Here is a 16,141-nt window from a genome sequence, read left to right as displayed (position 1 = left end):
GAACATGCAGTACTATCTGTAGTGACAGCTATAAAACTGTATTAGGGGAAATCCTTCTGTGGGAAAGCATTGACATCTATTTAGTGCACTTTGACATGAGCGCACAAAAGGTCTAAATGTGGCAAGTCGTCTTTTCAGTAGTGATGTAGAGACACTGCCATAAAAGGACTCAGCTGGACACCAATGTCATGAAGGTTTCACAAGCACAGCATCATTAAACTGAGTGACACCTTCCTTTGGACTGTACTGTACTGGACAAATTATGGAATATTACTAGATTAACTGATCATCCTGTTGTAGGGAAACGTATCGTATGATATCTTTTTCGTGCATTCTCCTACAAATGTCCAGCAACACATGTCAATTGCCACTTGTTACATGCATACAGTCTTTCCAAAATAAACTTATGTCTTCTTGGTTAGGTTTAGGGAACAAAACTACTTGGTTTGGTTTAGGAAAAGATCATGGTTTGAGTTCAAATAACTCAGCGTAACTTATGTTGACTTCTGGTTTCACACGGGACACGACCAGCTGTCTCCTGGGAGGTAGTCTGGTGTGTTTTTTATACTTCCTAGTTCACAATTACAGGGATTATATACGTATTGATTTCATAGGATAAATATGAATTAGAGTGCATTTCCGTAGGTATAGCTACGAACAGTGTAGGAGAACAGCCTGTGTAGGGTAATTCTGTGTCACTCTGTATCTTAGTATCTACTCAGGGAAAACAATATTTAAAACTATTGGAAGGTCTTCAGAATAACTGACTAAATAAAAGCACAAGTCAGCTAGAAATATGCAAAGTCTCTTTTACAGTTGCAGTCTTAGATTTTTTTGACAGGTATCACTGCAGTGGTGGCCATTTAATGTATGTAAATCTGCAGCACGTAATGTATTCCTTTAACCTAATCTGAATGCACTGAGAAAGTGCTTGAACAACGGAGGAGACAGACTTGCAACCCAGTTCAGTTTATAGAAACACTCATGTTGTTACAAATTAGTAAACATGTTCGATGAAGGGATTTCCTCGACCAAAGAAATTCTTAGTCGACTAACACTGATACAATTTTGTCGACTAATCGATTAGTTGATTTAATCGACAGATCTGTAAAACTGAGTTTTTGCACAAAGAATCAAACAAAAGCACCACTTGAAATCGTGTATTTACCAGAGATGTGCTCATAAGTTTCTTATTAATGTCATTCAGCATGAAAAAAGCATAAAAAATGACTAATAGACTAAAGAAATCTTAGTCGACTAAGACCAAAACAACCGATTAGTCGACTAATGGACTAAGAGGGGGGAATCCCTAGTTGGATGTAACTATTTCCAAAGGCATAACTTTCCTTGGTTTAACTAACAACCAACACACTGCCAAAGCTTTACATGTGGAATTCACACTTTTAAGTTTATGTACAAAACTCACCACATCAGTAAGCTAAAGAGCTTCCTACTGTACTGTAGCCATCTGTGAGCTCAGCTTTGAGCAGTCAGGTGAATAATACAGACGGGTCGGGCAGGCTGAGTCAGTGAACAGCTCTGGGAGTTTGTAACAAGGCTGATTGAAACGGAAGCAAACTGCGTTATATTTCCAGGTGAAGTGCTTGTGATCGCAACACAAAGACGAATAAATTAGCTGGTTGACATTGACATAATTTTTTTTCCTGGTTCTGAACATCTTATTCAAATAATCCCTGCTGGTGAGCGGGCACATATTACTTTCAGCCTTGAGAATTGATGCTCACTTCCAAATTAATAGGCACTACATTATTATGTAAATGTTGTCCAGCAGCAGGTTTACAGTCACAATGCAGCGCTTGTCAAGGCTGCAATTTATGCTTTTAAGTCCTGAGACAAACTGTGAGTATCCTCCTGTATGGGGCTATATTTTAAACCATCAAAAAAAGCATGACAGTTTCCAGTGATAACGGATTCCCCCACAATTAATTTCCACTTAGTCAGGCTCATTGAGGTAACTAGCTTCTCCAAATCTGTGGGTCATCTAGGACTCATCTTTTCACTTTGTTTTTTTACTTTTGTATTTGCCACTTTTGTTATTTTTTCCTCGACAGCTACAGCTATGAGAATCCCACTTAGCAACCACAATTCGTCACGCACCAGCCAATTAAAATCTGAGAGTTTCCAAAGCTGCCAAATCTCCTGGTATTGTACAGTAGTCTGCTCTGTATTCAGTCTTAATTTGTTCTGCAGCACTCTCATCCTATGCCAAAGAGAGCTGAAATATTTAAGCTCCTTCTCAAGCACTCTCCATGTACAACCTTTAAATCTCTCCTCTCTGACAGATCTAAGCAAAGTGCCCCCCTCCCCTCGCACCATTAAAGGCAATCTAAGGATGCTCTGCCCATTGATCAGAGAGGACTAGTGCAGCGTGGAGGTAAATGGCTGTCACAAGGCCTGATGGACCTTTTCTCTCCCAGTGGTCATAGGGAGGCACTCGGCCCCATTCACTCAATTTGATTCAAAGCGTGTTTGTGCCTCTGGAAGGGGAAGGAAATGGAGGAGAAGGGAACTGATCCGTTCTGTCTGCATAAGATAAACAACAGCGTAACAGAGAAACAAAATGCTTCCAATCAGAGGAAGACAAGGAACACATTTTCATCCTCTGGTCAGAGGCACAGAGTCATTTTTGTCCTAAACTACATTAGGGTGACCAGATCCCGACAAACCAAATGTGGGACAAAGAGTTTGTGTGGGACAATGTGGGACTCGTTACCGATGCTGAGAGGTAGTCTGTAACTTAAATAATAAACATTTCTACTCTGGCCCTTATCTTGTGACATCTCTATGCTTTGCCCGAATGCATCCATCGATCGGCACGTCTCTTTTTGAGTCACACGTTTCTTGTGAGACTCACATGAACTGTGTCGCTTCATGTCGTATTCCCTGTGTGAAATTGAAAAATAACTGGCAAAATTTCACAAAAACCTCTGAGAATCACCTTCCACCGGGTTGTTAATACTTATAAGTGGTTTCACAGTCTTTGTTATAGCTGCCCTTCCTTTTCTTTGTGGTAGTTTCCATCATATTCCGCCTAAATCTGCATAGCTTGTGACTTTTGAGGTGACTCGCAATTTTCTCTGTTGAAATGTTAACCTGCACTTGACCCACGTGTGCGCAGTTTGACAGCAAACACAGCCCCCTGCCATCTTGACAGCCATTGGGGGGCGTCTGTCCTGCAGTGGTTTGAATTTTGAAAAACTAAAGCCAATGAAAATGTGGGACATCGTCTCAATATGTGAGACGTGGGACAAGGGATAAAAATGATGTGCAGCCCCTCGTAAAGTGGGACACCCGGTCACCCTAAACTACATGTTATATATTTTGAATTATTAATCATGCACTGTGAAATTACTCTAATTACTGCAACTTTTTTTAACCTCCATTGCAAAATTAATTAAACCTTATTTTACCAAGACACCTGCAGAGCCTGCTTCTATAGGTTAAAAAGTATAAATAATAGGGCTGTGTATTGGCAAGAATCTGGCGATACGATACGTATCACGATACAGGGGTTACAATTCAATATATTGTGATTTATGTATTTATTTTTAATCAAATTTTTGGATAACTGAGTAAAAAAGTTGACTTTTTTTATGCAATCAGAACAGTAGGATCTGCATTTGCATTCATCACAGTCCCTGTAACATCCAACTTCACAGCACTACTTTGAGAGGGCACAGACACTGTGTATCTTTTCATTGAAATTAAGTATTGTCAGAGTTAATCTTTGCATGTAAACTATTAATTAAAAATCAATACAGTGTTTTGGAGAATCAATACAGTATCACAAAACATAATATTGCCATAATCAATTTTTTTAAATATTTTCTTACACCCCTAATAAATAATATAATGTGTAAAGTACAAACAAACTGGTTGCAGTATACTCACTACTTTGACAAATTAATACCATGAGACTAATCTTTGACAAGTCATTGCTTTTATGAGCTAAAAAGGAAAAGTAGCAATTAGGCTCCATAAACAAGAGAGGAAAAGCTGTGGGGACATCAGAGGTAAATTTACCATGACTATAAACAGAGCAAGTAGCCAGAATAAAAGCAGAGTAAGCAGGTTAATGTGAGAGTTCAGACAGCATCCTCCTCGCTTGATTAGATCCTGTGAAGCCCAGAGAGAGAAAATGTCCCATTTAAATCCAGCTCTTTACGCGCTGTGGTGGGAACAAATGACACAGTTGGACCAAACAACTTATATGTGAACACTAGACATGATACACAGGCCTGTATATCCACTACAATGTGACTCACCAAGCTCCATCTATTATGCTGAATCGAATATAATAGAAACCGGATTGAAAAAAGATGCATTTCAATAGCAGTAATCCGGTGGATGAAATGGATTCTGACAAACTTCCCCCATAAACAGCTGCAGTAGGCGTCTGTCAGTCAACAGAATGGTGTTTATTGTGCTGATAAAAATGCGTACAGGGAAATTATTGTGGATCATTTATCATCATAAAGCAGCAACACATCAAGTGCACACGGAAAAAAAAGCGACCGTGTGGCTGCTACAGTACGGTGGAGAGAGAGGAGGCAGCAGCACGGTTCTCCTTCTGCGGTCTCTACAGCTGGTATACGCCCGACAATTACGCACCAAACACGGCCAAGAAAAGCCCCATATCTTAGCTGGTAGAACTTGTATGAAACAATGTAGCAATGAGGCATAGAATGCGTCCAATAAGTCAGTGATACATGTGATACATTGTAGCCTGCAGCAACACAAGTAGAGCCTATTGGATAGTCGGAACCCAAATAAAAGATCTCCGCTGCACGTCTCCATAAAGATCCAAGTTGGAGCACGTACCTGTGTACTGCAACAGAAACATGGTCCACAGAAGAAGAGCTGCGAGTCCTGTCGGGTCTTCTGCTGCAGGACGAAGTGGACGAAGTAAAATCCTTGAATGGAGACCTCAGTCAGTCCGCTCCGCTCCGCACAGCTCGGCAGACTGGACTGCAATGAGAGCAGCAGCCAGTCGAAGCGGGACCTTTTAGCGACGCGCAGGCGAGCCCGCCCTCACGACGCGCTGCCCGGTTCGCTGACCGAAGCAGAAGTTCGCTTTGGCGCGCAGGCGAACAGCTTAGTCTGTGGTGCGCATTAAATATGCAGTCACTGACTATCTTCTTCTTCTGCTGAAGTGAAAGGAGAGCTGAAGCGCTGGTGAACTGTCAAAGAGAGGATGTGGTTTTCATAGAGAGAGCTGCAGCTGAGCGAACCCCCTTCGGCGAGCCACTCCAAGCGAACAGGAGGAATCACTCAACAAGCCTGAGTTGAATGCCAAATAATTTGCTTTTTTTTCCTCCTCCTTTTTGAGTCAAGATTTTTATGACATTTTCTGGAGGTGCAGCCAAGTGATAAATTCTCCCCCCTAAAAAAAAAAGCAAGATAATTTGTCCAAAAACTTTTGACAGCTGTGCTTTTAAGAAGGTGTCATTCTGCAGGCTGCCAGTTGGAGGAGGAGAAGCAAAGACATGATCAGTTCAATAGCAGTGGAGGGCTGTGATGATGAGAGGCATCCTGTCATCCCTGAGGCTCAAGATACACTTTAAAATTAATACAGGAGGAGAGTACTTGTCCAAGTTGTTGGAAGTGATTAAGGTGTTTATTAAAATAGGTGGGAGTCCACTCATTTAGTTGAAGCTGTAGTTTTTTTATAAGAGCTGTTGAGGCGAGAGACACATTTTGAGAGTTTGGGCTATTTCGCTTCCATAACATGTCTTTTTTCAGATTAAAATACACATTTAGGTGTTTATTTTGCTTCTTTGTCTATTTGCGTCTGTAGATTTCTCCTAAATTCACCAAAAGTTACCATTAGATAATGCCTCATTTGCATATTTAAACACTATATTTGAGAAAACTTGTAATACAAAAAAAAAATTGTCATTATGACAATTTTTTTTTTGTATTACAAGTTTGTGACCTGGAAGCCATGTTGAGATCAGTTGAGGAAATACCGAGCACCGCCCACCAGCCAGAGCAAACTTTCTCATTTTACAGCTAAGCAGTACACTACAAGATGTTTCTGAAAACATTTGAGGCGAGAAATAGGCATTACAGTAACAGAATATTGATTCATATTTGATCATCGCTGCCTAGTTTGTGCGTTTGGATATTCATGAGTGATTGACAGCTGCCTCTGTTGAATGAACAGTCAATAGGAACGCTCTCTCTCTCTCTCTGAAATGACCTGTGATTGGCCAAAGTCTCCCATCATGGGCTAGATTTTTTAAAGCCTGAAAACAGAGCCATGAGGAGGTACAGAAGTATCTCTCAGAACACTTGAATTACAATATGCTGAAAGGTTATTATAGAGTTTAGTGCCTACTGCAGGTTTAATAGTGACATCTGTGTGACAAGACTGTGTGACATCTAAGACCAGTACTTGTTTACCCCACTTGAAAATAGGACCCGCATCCAGCCACATTGGCTCACAGTGTGTCCATTCTGACAAAATACACTGCATCCAACTAAATATTTGTATAATCTTTGGCTCACGCTGTCAACAATAAATATGTTAAAAAATGACCGAGGCTTCTCAGGGTGTGAATACAGTCTTGGTTTGATCAACACAGCCGGAAGATTAATTACACACAGAAAAACAGCAGAGCAAACACTATTATGCTTCCGTAATTAAACACAAGCTGTGTACAGTCACGGGAAAAAAATGTGCATGAGAAGGATATATCTAATGTATGACTGCCTGTGGTCAGCTGAGATCTCATAAACACCCCTCAGTCTGGATCAGACTGGCTTCTGGAGCAGACACTGACATCACAGTCAGTCCAACTTCTAATGCTAACAGCATGACAGGTTTACCATTCATTGAAGTTGACATAAGCACTGTGCTCATTTTGGGAACATTTCACCTGATACTTTAAGGGTTTTTTCCATGAGGAAATGAAAACTTTTCCCTGAGTAATTGTTCCTTGTATTAGGAGCATGAATAGGTCAGCATTTATAGATTAGTTGTCAGTTTATTAGACATGCCTGGCTACAACGAATGCAGTCTAACACAACAGTCCTGTAATTATGAATATTATAACATTCAGTTTTTGCTTAAAATTTTTTAGAGAGGTGTTGATGCCAAGAGGTCTGACAAAGCGTCAGTATGTGACGAGTTGGGATGAGAAAGTGTTGGAAGTTGCTGTCTTGAGCTTTACATTTTCAAACTTTCCATGATTTTCAGCATATCTGGCCTCTCATCCATTGAGCACTCTTTAATTTGCTGATGAGAACCATGTGATGTAGTCGAGGGCTACAGAACAGCGACTAAATGATCCTTGAGGTGAGATTAACCAGGTTTCCATCTAAATGTAGCACAAATTTTAACTAAATTTCCAGAAAATTGACATGAGAAAATGTGAATTAATGTGCATTTTCCATCCACTAGTGTTATGCAATTATTAGGAGTTGAGTGCATTGTGATAAACAGCTCATCGTGCTAATTTTCCAGTTGGGTGCCATTAAACCATTGCAGAAGAAGAGCACAGTGATAATTAAAAGAGTGCCAGTCAAACATCAAACAGTGGGAAACAATGTAGAAAACATGATGGAAATATGGCTTTTTCAGTTAATTTCCTGTATTAATTTCAGTGTTGCTACAGTCTCCTCATCGCTCCACACAGATCTCTTTGGCTAGGTGTACTGAATAAATTGGCCACACTGACTGTGTGTGGTTTCAGAGGCAAGAGCTACGTTCAAACATGCACACGCAAGAAAAACACGCATCCCTGTACACAAGCTAAAATTGAGGTTGCGTAGTTCAGGTCAAAAGGCCTTGGATGAGTTTAGAGAATATCTTCAGGATCAAATTATTTCCTCCTCTGCTCCGCCAATAAGTCTGTTTCCACTGCCAATAATTTCAAAGGTAAATAAAAGTGTGTACCAAAGGCCAGAGTGACATTCCCTTTTCCAAAACTCAAAATTGCTCTCAATTTCCAGTCCACTGTGAAGTCAGGAGAACACTATTCTACAAACACTGGACTGATGCAAAGTGCAGTTATGACAATAACAGACTACACTGTGTCTTTCATTCATACTGTCAGTAAACACCTGCAGTGATTCTCTAAACAGCTTTGGCTGATCTAGAGAAATAAACCAGGTTTCTTCTTCTGAAAACAACAGTGTTTGCTCAATATACTGTTATTTCCTGGAAATAAAAACCTCATGTTTACAGTCAGCCACTGTTGAAGGATGATTAGGATATATATGTAATGATCGTACTTGGATTCAGCTCAAATATGAAAAGTAGACTTAAAAGATTATACCATCCGACTACCTGACAACTTCCCTCTGCAGGAACAATTGAACAAGCATCTAAACTGCCAGAGAGAACGAAAACAACTCTGGAGGAGTATCTTTTTCTCTTCTGACTAAATTATTATTAAATGTAAACTTATTGTTTCAGCTATGGTTGTTGCAAACGTTTTATATAAATACCACACTTTCAAAAACAAACTGTCCTGAAGACGAAACATAAGTGTCTTGTTATCGGGCCATTAAATAGGCGTTAGATGAGCCATAGATGTGGGTCAGTAGGGCCCTGCTAAACCCAATAGTAGGTGCTATCATTTATACACATGGTCGATAACCAAAGGGAGGTATAAAAGAAGACGACAGCGACCTCATGTTTTTCCCTAAAGTGTTTTTGTTGCGTAAACCCAAATAAGTTGTAGTTTTGTTGCCTAAACCCAAATAAGTTGTAGTTTTGTTGCCTAAACCTAAAGAAGTTGTAGTTTTGTTGCCTAAACCCAAATAAGTTGTAGTTTTGTTGCCTGGACCCAAATATGTTGTAGTTTTGTTGCCTAAACCCAAAAAGGTTGTAGTTTTGTTGCCTAAACCTAAATAAGTTGTAGTTTTGTTGCCTAAACTCAAATAAGTTGTAGTTTTATTGCCTAAACCCAAATAAGCTGTAGTTTTGTTGCCTGAACCCAAATAAGTTGTAGTTTTGTTGCCTAAACCTAAAGAAGTTGTAGTTTTGTTGCCTAAACGCAAATAAGTTGTAGTTTTGTTGCCTAAACCTAAAGAAGTTGTAGGGTTTTTTTGCCTAAACCAAAATAAGCTGTTTCGTATGTGTTCAAAATGTAATGCTAGAACGTGTTGCTTTTAAGTTTCGCTTTCACTTTTGTGCACGTCTACATTGACAACAATGGATTTGAGGGCGCATGTGTACGGCCCCTTAGGCAACCATCCCTATACCCCAAATTGTTATTCAGGCTATGATACAATGAGGATACTTGGAAAGACTTCAGAAACACGACACAATAATATGGGGACCTGTCTTCCTCTCACATTTGGACTGCATCCTAGCCTTTGAAAAATATGGAATGGACAAGCCTATTATTCATTGCTTCACATGCTCTGTGAAGTGGGTAAGGTAAAAACAAATACTGACAACACATACACACACATCAAGGTCAAATTTAAGAGACACATCAGTAGACACAAACACAGTATTATCAGCCAGTGGTTGCAAATCTATCATCTGCATTTAGGGATGAAAAAAAATGCAAAGCAACCAACTGATAGCTGGCTGTCCACCAGAAGGGACGAGAAATAAACAGATTTTTTTCAAGGCAGAATTCAATTACCCCTGTCAGCCAGTAGTAATGAGTAACAGCCAGTGCATGCTCTCATTCAATTTCAGTGTCCCTGGGGAATGATGTTTGTCTGATGTCTTGATTTTTTTTTAACAATGATGTTCTTTTCTGCGGCCTGCTTAGTGTAGCAAAACATTCAAATCAAACACTAATTTGACTCCGTGCCTCAGCAGATGAAAGCATTCTTGGTTTGCTTTTATGGTTTCGCATGAGAAGCGTGTCTGTTTGGTGACATTACGGCACTCTTTAGTCAAATAAACTGCCTGACTTAAAAGTGAGGTGAAATGAGGAATTCTGGCTGAAAGATTTCAACATATCTTAAAAAAAAAAAAAATGCATGTGAGGAGACTTCGCTGAGGCGAACGTGCTCCATGAGTCATGAGCTCATAGCGTCCAGCTCATTTCAGTTTTATATATTAGAGAAGAAATGTATATAACTGTTGACCTCCTGCTTAATGCATTTGTTTAGTTAACAGGGAAATCTCTCATATGATTAATTATTCAAATTCAATTACTGCATATTAAATTGGAGCTGGGCCTCAACTATTGTAGTAAAATGTTAACAAGGGCTCTGAGAGGCATTGCCTTCTAACCAACTACTCGTTTCAGTCAATATTTCCCTTTTCACTAAAGAACATTTATGACTATTTGTCCTGTGAGATGATGGCACTGTTTGTCTCCATCGTGTAAGTCCTGTTTTCACTTGGTACGAGTGCGCCACACTGTATCAATATGCCCTTTCCAATCAAACAAAAGGGTTCAGGTAGCTGCTCCACGAGGCCTTCAGAGAGGCAGAGAGGGTGATATTTAAAAAGGTTCTTCTCAGCGGAAAGCAGTTTAAAGTGACTGCGGTGGTATTTGGTGTCTTATATGTTGAGATCATGAATGTTTGTAGCTCAGGCACGAGTGAAAAATGTCATTAACTCCACTGCCCTATATGTGGGAAGAAAAACCAGTGCAGAAATGTGTCCTGAGGATGGGGGGACATCTCCGTCTTTGGGGTTCTTGCTAGTTATCTTTGACCTCTATCTTCCTTAATCCTTCCCTTTCTAATTACCTATCCCTTCCTCTCCTACTTACCTCACATTCCTGCCCCCTGACTGATGGTTAGCAGATGATCATCTGGACAGGAAAGGTTGAGGTGACTGCTCAGCTTAAGTCACACCTCATTAACTGGGCTTCACGGTGTCCCAGTTCACGTACTGGTGTATTCCTACTTGGATGAGTTTAATGGGTTGCGGAGGAGTGACAAGTAACTGGATCCAACGTGTTCTGAGATGCAGAACCATGTTTGCCGTAGTTTTCTTGTGAGGGGAGGGAGTTACTGTAGGTGCCTTTGTGACGGCAGCATCTGTTCTGGAAACCGGATTAGTCTAAATCCAAAAAGGAGGCCAGACCTATAACGAGAATTTTCCCTCGGCATGAATATTGATGGAAACGAGTCTCAAACGGAGCGCAAAACAACTGTTAACCCCTCTGCACTGGTGAAATGTTGTCAACAGCACTCGCTGCCCCACCATAATTCACAGCCAGAGAATCACTTGACTCAAACGCCACTCGTGCACCGCCGCCGATATAGCCACAAGAAGAGGTGATGACACAATGTGTTTGTTTGTTTTGTTCGATGTTACCACGCTGCATTCAAAATGCTGCAAGTCCTCGGGTACAAGTTTATGAGAGCAAGTGGGCACCGAGCTGCATGTTGGCAGCTGTGTTGTGCAGCAAGCTGGTTGTGATTCCTGGCACCGAATGTGCCATCAGCCTGACGCAGGCATCAAACTCCGCTGCCCCCCCAACCCCCCCAAGTCAACATTAACACAAAGACAGTCTTGTAGCCAGACTTCCAGCTCCCACCAAGAGGTCAATGAAAAAGGCTGAAGAATGTGGGATAAAGAGACTTTGGAGAGCCTAAAGTGGAAATATGATTCCCTCTGAGTTTGAAGAAACTCTTGCACATGTTCCACGAGAACAGACCATTTAGTTTTCCGCCATACATCTGCTAAATTACATGCTGACCTATACCTGCAGACATAAAAGCAGCTGTAAATCCCAAGAGTAAAAGAGCCTTGCTTGAAAACTAGTAAATGTCAAATAAGTTTTATTTTCTAGCCAAGTATTAGTCATGGGATTGGTCATCTGTCTTCTGATGACTGTAATAGTGAAATATGTAGTCATTTTGAATGCCAGATAAACAGTGACTGTAAATGTGGGTCAAAGAAGATGCCAAAATAGTCACTGTGGAATATCCTATTGTATTTGAGACAGCAGAGAAGTCTGCTTCAAACTATTGGCCCCATTTGTAACATAATAGACGTGCAAGTCCCTAAAAAAACTGAAAATAATTGTATTTTCTTTGCAAAAAACATTTTCACATGTTTCTGATACCGGATGTGATATTTTGTTAAAGCTTTTATCCATAAAAACATGAAAGCAAATGTGACATTGCCATTTTTTATGGATTTATCAATAGCATCATTTGATGCTACAAAGCAAAATGTTTCATTCTTGACATTAGAAGGAAAAAAACATTAGTTTACTAGGAATGTCACCATATCAAACCTTGAACCCAGCACCACGTATTTTAGCGAAGCGCGGGCTGAATGCATTATTACATCCCTTCTTGTTGCAGACGGTCGTGCAGTGGGGGTTAGTGTGCACAGAATTTGATTAGTTCATCCAATCCTGTGTGCACTGTGGAGACTAAAGCAAATGATCTATCAGCAAACTTTTCTTTTTGTTCATATAAACCTCACAAAGTTGGGTTTGAAAGTGAACAGAATTTGGCCTGAAGTCAGTGTTTAATTAATGAAGAAAGAGACAGAATAACTTGACATCTTCATTGTCTGATAAACTGACCTGAAACACCTTTAAACAACAACATTACTGAACAGGGGGTAGAGGAGATTGCTCGATAATTAAACCCACTGAAGGCAAATATACTGTAGAAAAGTCTGCAGTATAAAAGGTTGAAAAGAAAGAGAGAGGATACAACAGAGAGCAGACCAGACAAGCAGGAGGGAGGGAGAAAGGCCAAGTATCAGACAGAGCATTCATTATCACCTGACTGACCTGCATATTGCGCTGTGTGAGAGTAATGGGAAAGGACACACTCATCGGCCAAAGCCCAGCAAGAGAGGCGCTTTTCATTCCCCCTCTCTTTCCTCTCTCTTGAGCAATCTGTCAGTTTCTCACTTGGTTCAATTTCTATTCCCGAACAATGTACTGCAGGCTCCCATTGTTTTTGAAAATACAATAACAGCTCACAGAGACACATTAATGCCTAATGTAATGAATATTGAATAATTATGTACTGTATTGCAGTTTCTCTGAACATGATTATGTAACAGCTAATTGTCTATTTAATGAGTGCTCGTATCCCTTTTTTTCAGGATTGTGCACTTATCGTGTTAGTTACATGCAGTAGCATTAAAAAGGCAAAATAAGGCAGAGTAACAGCCTGACTGGAGAGATGATAAGACTAACTGTGCATTCCAGTACCCATACTACCATACTATTTAGCATGCCAGGAAAAGATTTAGTATGATCCAATATATAGTATATCAAATGCAATAAAAAATACCACAATGTCCTACTACATCTGGTCACATTTTGCAATATGCAAGCTGGCATGCTTTTCTGACTATTCTGACCCACAATCCTCTGTGCAGCGGATATATGAGCAAAAGGGTCAAAATTCAAGGCGCAATGTTATGACGAAGCATGTCCCAATTGCATGCATACTGCATGGAACAGTACATACTTTGTAAGGGCAGCTGTAGCACATATTAAAGTAAAAAGTATGTGATTTGGAGCGCAGTCTTCGAGTCTACAGCGGTGCTTTCAGCTAAATACCAACGTGGGTAATGCGAACATGCTCACGATAACAAAGCTAAAATGACGATGTCAAAGGTGCTAAATACGAGATTGGGAGCATTTGTATTGCCTCTGCACGGCTCTCAACATGCTCGCAGCTTATGTTGCTAACAGCGCTAAAAGTGGAAACAACGGCAACACTGCTGACAGAGCTAACAGTGTAAACCGCCATCGGTCGGGACGGCGTTAGTAGCTGTGACTGCCGTATGAGAGCAGTACAGAGCCGCCGCGGCAATGAGCTAGCCAGTGGGACACGCTCACATGCACCAAAAAGGGATGCAGCCGGCCCGGCTATGTCAACAAAGCACAGAGAAGCTCTGATTACAACACACACACACACACACACACACACACACACACAGAGGGAGAGTGACTTAATTCTCTGCTCAGGTAGAGCATGAATTACATAGCAAATAGTTGTTTGATGCTATATTGATGCTCTGGATATTGTATAGAGAACCTTTAAGCAGGTGTAATATGCATGTTCACCATCATACATTATTGTGTCACCATGCTAACATTAGCTAATTAGCACAAAACAGGAAGCACAGCTGAGGCTGACGGGGATGTCACTAGTTTTGCACGTATTTGGTCACAAATCAAAGTATTGGACAAATGGTCAGGGAATCAGGGAAGTTATTATAATTCACATGAATTCACAGTTCTTGCAAAAAAGGATGTGAATACACTCAATGAATGAATTCACGACTATGTGAGTGAGCGAGTTTCTCGATCCGTAATTTGCATCTATTAATCACACCCGAGCAATTAAAGAACAAACTCATCATTGTTGAGCTTGAGACAAAAGTCTGCAACAGTACATACTGGTTTACGACATCTCCCGCTCTGGTTTCCATGGCTTCTGTAAATGCATTGGTAAGATAGAGCCACAGAACCATTGCCAATGATCATGATGTCAGTAATGCTGCTTGGCACAAAAAAAATAATTTGGGATGAATCAAGTTTTATCTTACTTTCTGCAAACTTAAGTCTAAGTGGGTTAAATATCCCATGCTGTTCAAAGGAGTTTTGAGTTTGTTTGAGTAAATAAAAAAGTATTTTGAGGATAAAACTATCTCTAGCTGTATACTCGAAAAATACAGCTTTTTTTGGACAGTTAGCAAATTACCCAGTGCCTTCAGAATTTAATGGCAAAACAAAAGCATCTAGTTGGTGCAGTCGGTGGCCAGTAACTACCCAGCACATGTGCTTTCTCACAATTTCTCACAGGTGCTAACAAGATATGCTGTGCCAGGTAATGTACCGTCCTCTCAGGTGTGGGCGTGCTGTGAATAACTGTGTGCAAGTTGACCAATTTTGACTTGAGCTACCGGTTCACACAAGTGCCCCCACTGACATTTGGATAAAAACATCTTTGAAACGACAGCGTTCTATTCGGTTCACAACTAAATTGAGCCACCATGTGATTTTTGTCACTGCTCTCCATGTCCTGTATGAATCATATGCTCTTTAACACTTTGAATCAGAAGCCTTGACACTAATAACTGAGAGGATGTGGCAGATTTTGATGTCTGCACAAAAAGAAACCGAGTGAACGAGGCAAAGAATAAACATGAATAAAGGAGAATAATTCCAATCCAGGGAAGAGAGAGGCAAGGTTCAGAGGTTGAGGCAACTAAAAAGACGAAGATCCTCTGAGAGATACAAAATAAGACCTTTAGAAGGTGCTCTCGGGCCTCTTACCGGTGACTCGGCTTGATCTGTAGTCTTTGTACATGCTAGAGGTGCGGCGTTGTCGTGTGTGATCTCAGCTTCTCTGGTCTTGTACCAAATCTGTATTGGAAAACAAAACCAAAGATAACAAAGGTCTGATCAGTCGCTGTTTGTTCTGTTACATAAAAATGCCATAGAGTCTCTTACATCACAACCCCGCAACCCGACTTTTTCATTATGTAGACGTTCAAGGACACTGACTGAGAAAAAGGGGCCGAAATAAAAGGGCTTTGTCTTGAAAAGAGGGAGAAGACAAACAGAGGAGAATGTAATTCATCCGCTTCTCCGAGAGGCACGACCTCCCTGCTTTGTGGAGCAGAAGCTCATCCGAGCCGAAGAGGGCTCTGAGGCGCGGGAGGGTCCCATTGACTGCGCTATTAACACTCAAACTGGGTGGATCAGCATAGAGGAAATACAAAACGCTGCCAGAAGGATGCACAGAGAATTCTGTAATGCATTTCATTCCACTGAGAAAGGGCCCCGAGGGGGCCGTGATGACCAGAGTAATTGGCTTTCTCCAGCTATGATAATCTGCATCAGTCATGCCATGCCAACACACTCTCGGGCCACGGAGAAGGTCACAGTGATCCCCAAACCTCACTCCTCTCTCCGACTGCAGCCCCTGAATTCCTTTTGAAAGAACACACAGGCGAGACTTTCTGCATTCTGTGTGCCTTTTAGCATCGATACTTTTGCTTCTGACTTAAGGCTTTACACACCGGGGGCGTTTATGTGTGATTAATTCAATCAATATATTACTTAAACTTATACTTATAACTGCTGTTTTTGTCATAAATACTTTCACACAGAACTTGAATCTTAAGCGGGCGAAAAAGTGGCGTTATTTTTTTGGAACAAGGTTGATTTTCTGAGCTTCACACCACGAATAAAAACATCAA

General features: G+C 40.7%; 1 protein-coding gene across 4 annotated transcripts in view; it reads right to left on the bottom strand.

Annotated features, from left to right (window-relative positions):
* Nucleotides 1-16,141, bottom strand: part of enox2 (ecto-NOX disulfide-thiol exchanger 2) — a 209,735-nt gene that overhangs the window by 147,020 nt on the left and 46,574 nt on the right. Inside the window, exon 3 of one of the 4 annotated variants that reach the window (XM_074649303.1) lies at nt 15,213-15,302. The exons of 2 other annotated variants lie outside the window; for them this stretch is intronic. In XM_074649303.1, the coding sequence (XP_074505404.1) occupies nt 15,213-15,246 (34 nt within the window). In that variant the 5' untranslated portion in view covers nt 15,247-15,302. Of the gene's footprint in view, nt 1-4,842; nt 5,004-15,212; nt 15,303-16,141 lie in introns of those variants that run through there. One more of the 4 variants, XM_074649304.1, reaches the window with a different exon arrangement.

Source organism: Sebastes fasciatus, chromosome 10 (genome assembly GCF_043250625.1).
Source record: "Sebastes fasciatus isolate fSebFas1 chromosome 10, fSebFas1.pri, whole genome shotgun sequence".
NCBI classification, from domain to species: domain Eukaryota; kingdom Metazoa; phylum Chordata; class Actinopteri; order Perciformes; family Sebastidae; genus Sebastes; species Sebastes fasciatus.
The sequence above is the reverse complement of the archived record's forward strand: the minus strand, read 5'-3'. Positions and strand labels throughout refer to the sequence as shown.